Source organism: Rhagoletis pomonella, unplaced genomic scaffold (genome assembly GCF_013731165.1).
Source record: "Rhagoletis pomonella isolate Grant_MI unplaced genomic scaffold, Rhpom_1.0 Rhpom_scaffold_00003, whole genome shotgun sequence".
Taxonomy (NCBI): Eukaryota; Metazoa; Arthropoda; class Insecta; order Diptera; family Tephritidae; genus Rhagoletis; species Rhagoletis pomonella.
The window spans coordinates 90,650,387-90,656,298 of NW_023458557.1; the positions used below are offsets into that span (position 1 = coordinate 90,650,387).

Consider the following 5,912-nt stretch of genomic DNA (forward strand, 5'->3'; position numbering starts at 1 on the left):
GTTGAAAAAAGAAGAAATATGCAGTTTTAGGGCTTTATGATTGGTAATATTCATGCTTAATGAAAAAACTTACACTAAAATGATACAAAATGTTAAAAAATGTTGATTATAAACTAGATTTATCAGAGAAGAGAAAGTTTTACAGCCCGATCCTGTGCACTTGGTAAATATGTTTTTTTTTTTATATATAATTTGTCAGCTACGGTAGTCAAATCTTTTTTGCCTTTAAATTCATATTTATTATATGTTACAATGAAATAAGTTCCACTCAAGTGGAAATCAGTTCCCCTCGTGTGGAAATCGTAGAGCTTTTTATTTTATAAATATTGACACAGAATGCGATGGGAGCTTTTACTTGTTAAAAGTCTTGATACAATTTCTTTACAAATAATTTATCAAGAAAACACAGAATTGCGTGGTTAATTTATATGTGTATTTTTATTTTTTTGAATTTTCTTTAAATTATTAATAAAATTCAGTTTCTTCCAATTAGGATATTTCTAGCAAAACAATTGCATTAGTTACCTGCAAAATAAATTGATTTTGTTTACGCCTTTCGTCAAAGTTCGATTCCAATTTTGTATCAACGGTATACCTCGTTCAGAAATATCATTAAAATACATATTTAATACTCTAACTCGTCTCTAAGACAGCCAACTTCGGGGTATTTTTTTTAGAGAATCGAATGCCACACAGGAATATGCCCATAAAAAAATTGTATCTCAAACCGTTCAGAAGTTATAACATTTTTAATGAAAACAAATTTTTTTGCATGTTATTTACGTAGAAAATTTCAAATGCCCACCGGCCATAACTTCGTTAGGTTAGTTATTTTGGATCACCCTAACATATATATGTGTATATGTATGTACATAAATTTTAGGGATACTATATTTGCTTGTGAGCATACGTTCCAAGAAAACTAATTGTCATCTTTGTTTGTCCTCTTCATTTCTTTAATTTATAATAAGTTTGTAGTTTGAATTGTTGTTATTACTACCATAGATCACGATTATCAAGATAAGTACAAAATGTGTAAACAACTACAACTATATGAATACGAAAATGAGGTTCTTTGAACTCAGAGAAACGAAGAGTACACATTATTGTAACGAGTGCCTGTGCACTCACTGCGGTATATCAGATCGGAAGAAAAATCAAAAAAAAAAAACATTTAAATTCAATTAAAAATTATGGTTAAATATGTATGTAAATGAACGTAAACAAATTTTACTTCCTTTAGGAAAAACTAAGATGGCTTATAGCTCGCAGATCTTTGGTAATATTTATTAAATAAAAAAATAACTTTAATGCGCAGGCCCAGTGAAAATTGTGTGGCGTATTTCTGGAAATGAGTATAGTCCACTTGGCATCGTTTTACCAATTGCTTTATTTTGGCACTTTGGCTTAATAAGTATGAGAGGGACCACCCCCGCGCCGCCTTTTACAAAAACTCCGACTCTGTGCTTAGAGCATGCGTATTAGACCTTTTTGGCGAACTTAAATGAACTAAAATTAAGGTGGTGCGTTGGGGTGATATGAACTGAAATGTGGTGGGTAAGTAACGGAATTGGGTACTTGAAACAACTCTTGAACGAAACAATTTTCTCCTCGATACAAGAGCATTTGCATATCGTACTTTAAGGTCCAACTGTAAATATAGACGATATGACGAAAAATGTAGGAAGGTGACCGTAGCATTCGGCAAAAAAAAATTGTTTTTTCGTAAGTGCCTGGAAAAAGTAATTTAGTCTAAGTAAGGGGTATACGGCGAACTTTTTTCTGGTACCGCCTAATTTGTCTGATTTCATATACATAAGTACATATGTATCTCCATACCATAAATACTTCCAGAGCTATGCATTATGGAAAACTCAGTTTGTATGGAATATGCGACGCCCTCTTGATGAATCGAAATTATTTATAACATATGACCATCCGTGCAAAATCTGCAGTAGATACGACAAATTTGATTGTGAGCAGACAAGCGGTTTAGGATGCAACTACGAACATACTTATGTACTTAGGCCAGTAGTGAACACGTGAGCCAAACGTAGCCACTCGGCTTTCACGTACAAACAGTGTTGCCAGATGCTTTTTTTTAAGCTGTAAATTTTCGGAAAAAATGTGTATTTTCCACTCAAAAACTGTTATCTTCAATTTTGGCCTTCTATAGCCAGTTTCACCAGCAATTTATGTAAATGGATGATGATAGAATGCAAAGGACATCTTAAATCTTTTGTTTCAAACAGTGCTCTTAACCGAAAAACCATATTGGTTTTTCTCGGATACTTATCATATTGCGCATTCACATAGAGGTTTTTCTCGGAAAGATATACAAATGCGCGCATTATTTTTTTGGTAGATTATACTCGATAAAAAGTTAATTTATTTGTATTTTTCAATTCCGTTGTAAATGGCGACAAGCTGGTCAATTATTCTGTCTGGTTCATCATGTAATTTTGGACATACTCCATATAATAGAGGTAATGAATTACCCGGTCAAAGGTAATATATATCCGGATAGTTGTATCTTTAACCGGGTACCCGGGCAGAAGATTATATTTGTACATGTCCTTGATTAGCGGTTTATATTTGTCCAAGTACCCAGGTAATGGGTTAACTTTATCCGAGTACGCGGATAGGCGGTTATGTTTATTCGGATACCAGAATACCCCTGATATGGGGTTACTTTTATCGGATATGGGGTTATTTTTATCCGAGTACCCGGGTAGTAGATTATCTTTACCCGCCTACAGGGTTATTTTAACCCCCGAACCCGGGTAGGCGGTTATCTTTATCCGAGTACCCGGGTAGGGTTACTTTTCCGAGTACTCGGGTAGTCGGTTATCGTTATCCGGGTACCTGATAGTAGGTTTGTGTGGCAGATTCCCCGGGAAGGGGATACCTAGATAGGTGGTTACTTTTTTCCAGGTACCAGGGTAGGAGATTTTATTTACTCGGGTACCCGGGTAGTGAATTTATTTTTAGCTGCTTTCAACTAAAAGTTGCCTGTGAAATGGCCTCGTATAAATACCGTATTATTTCCTTATTCAACCCCCATCTATCAGGTGAAGCTGATTCGCCGCTATTTAAACATGATTGTTAATTGTGTACATTAATTTGATTGAACGTGGTAAAAATTTATTATGTTTAATAAAAATTGATTATGTTTAATTAAGATATCAACGCTTTTGGCTGCTGTATTCGGTTGAACGTTAAACTGTGGATGAACGTTCTGTTCAGCTTCGTCTTCGGAAGAAAATTTGATCTTCGATCGTACTCTAATAATGTGTGGGTAATTTATGTAATATCGGTGCCAGTGATCTTTTAAACGGAGCATCATTCTCCATACGCACGACATGCCCAAGCCAATGCAACCTCTTTATTTTTACACGCTCGTACAGTTCTTCATTTAATTTTCTAATTAGTATTTAGTGAAGCCATAAATACTAACTACTTTTGTATCCAGTATTTAGTAAAGTAAATAATTTTGTACGCGGTACTTAGTGAAGCCAAAGCCTCTAAATACTTTGGTACGCGCTATTTAGTAACATCATAAATACTTACGTAAGTAAATTGTACTTTGGTATTCATCACAACATAAATACCTAAATACTTTTGCACTTAGTACTTAATACATAGTAAATACCATTCTGCCCATCACTGTTTTCAACCAAAGTGTGCAGATAAGTAAACTTAGAGCTTAAAAGAACTGAGGAGATAGGTAAAATTCATTTACTTATTGATGCAAATTTATGGATATCTCTTTTTAGAACTTCCTAAGAAATAATTTGGATATACATAAAATATTAATTTTAAATTCTTATTTTTTTCTGCAGCCTCACAAAATAGCGCTCCACAATTACCCAGTTCAGGAACATATAGTGCACACCAGCGATGGCTACCTGCTCAACATCTATCGCATACCAGCACCTGCCACGCAAACGCACTCACTTCCAACCAAAAGAAGTAAAGTCGTCTTACTACAGCACGGTTTTACACTCTCCTCCGATATTTGGCTGCTGCGTGGCCCCAGCGCCGATCTGCCATACCTGCTGGCTGACGCTGGCTACGATGTTTGGTTGGGCAATCATCGTGGCAATCACTATGGCCGCCGACACGCAACCCTGGATCCTAAAATCGACAGGCAACACTTTTGGAACTTTACATGGCATGAAATGGGCTATTTTGATCTGGCCAATACTGTGGACTATATACTCGGTGAAACTGGTCAAAAAACAATGCACTATGTTGGCTACTCGCAAGGCGGAATGGTAGCGTTGGTGCTGCTGGCGACACGTCCGGATTATGCGGCGAAATTCAAATCTCTACAATTCACTGCGCCGACTGTTTATATGGGAAATATTAATGTGCCGTTACCTATGACATGGCGTCACAAGCTGAGCGAATATATGGGCCGCTTATTAGATTGGTGGGGTTATGCTGAAACGTTGCACTTTGCGCATTGGAATGCGCATCAACGCTTGTGCAAGACGCTGTGTGACGATGGCGCGTGGTTTAGGCCGATCTATTTGAAAGTATATGGCATGATAGCTGGACCTGTGGCTGCAGAGGAAGATTATGAGGTGAGGCGCTTGTGATTTCGTAAAAATGTAAGTGAAAGTAGGTATTTTCTTTTCTTTTGTCCATTCCAGCACATACTAACCGACATGTGTGGCACGCTGCCTGTGGGCGCATCCAACAAACAGCTGCTCCACTATATACAGCTACACACCTCTGGTGGTTTCCAGCAATTTGACTACGGCAGTGTCGATAAGAATCGGCGTCAATATGGTCTGACTTCACCACCCAGTTATAATTTGAGCTCAATCAGAAATTGTGTAACGCTCTACTATAGCGAAACGGATTCCATGAGCGCGGCGGAAGATGTCCGTCAACTTGGCAAGGAGCTGCCATGCGCGAAGCTGTATCCATTACCTCATGCGGCTTGGAATCATGGGGATTTTATGTGGTCTCGCTATGCTCCAGAGGCGTTACATGGGCGTATTTTAGGGAATATGAATGCGTGGGAGGCGAGTGAAGAGGAAAGAATGAAGAACTGACTTTAATTATATAGATGAGTAGTACATAAGTATTTAGTATTGTTTAGGTAATGTAAATAAAAGTTATGTCGAATTTCCACTAGAACTTAATGGTTATTTTTTTTTTAACGTAATGACAAATATCTTATTATATCAAATGGGCAATTCTTGTATATATATATATCCATAGGGTTCTCGGAAACGGCTCTAACGATTTTGAAAAAAGGTAAAATATAACTATTCATGGGTACCAAGAGGAGCTTCTTAAACAATGCTTTCCCTGTATACAAAATGTTATCCCTTAGGATAATAGTGTTAGGTTACCACTTATTTTCGATTCTGCACAATTTATATAAAACATCGCAATATGGATATCAATGAATTATTGAGAACTTTCATCTGAAAAAATTTTTCATCAGGGTTGCCACGCTTCTATGTAGCGAAAATTTTCATTTTGTTACTTTCAATCAGCATTTTTTTTTAATATATACACAGTACATATACGCTCAAGATATGTACCATTAATTCCACCGTATTTCGGAATAGGGTTGCCACCCAAATTTTGTAGTAAGTCATTTACTTAATAGATATCGAAATCCTAAATTTTGTCTTCCAAAATATTTTTTTTAAAGGTATCCAAATCTTGAAAACTTCAAAAAGAATATGCACTATAAATTTGTTTTGTTAAAAATTTAATAACAACCTTATTTTGAAACCACAGTCATATGTTGCTAGCAATAGTTAACGAAAGGGGTCATAGCCTATAGATCATCCCCATAGATGCGGCATAACTAGCTGATATGCATAACTATACAAGGGAAGTCGTCAGCAATTCATTATCACCGAGAGTCTTGATCATTATCGTCG

At 36.4% G+C, this 5,912-nt stretch overlaps 1 protein-coding gene across 1 annotated transcript in view; it reads left to right on the forward strand.

The window, feature by feature from the left end:
• Positions 1 to 5,151, forward strand: part of LOC118735760 (lipase 3-like) — a 5,791-nt gene extending 640 nt beyond the window's left edge. The window contains exons 2-3 of the mRNA XM_036465708.1: positions 3,843 to 4,589; positions 4,659 to 5,151. Of these exons, the coding sequence (XP_036321601.1) occupies positions 3,843 to 4,589; positions 4,659 to 5,066 (1,155 nt within the window). The 3' untranslated portion in view covers positions 5,067 to 5,151. The remainder of the gene's footprint in view (positions 1 to 3,842; positions 4,590 to 4,658) is intronic.
• Positions 5,152 to 5,912: the final 761 nt, after the last annotated feature.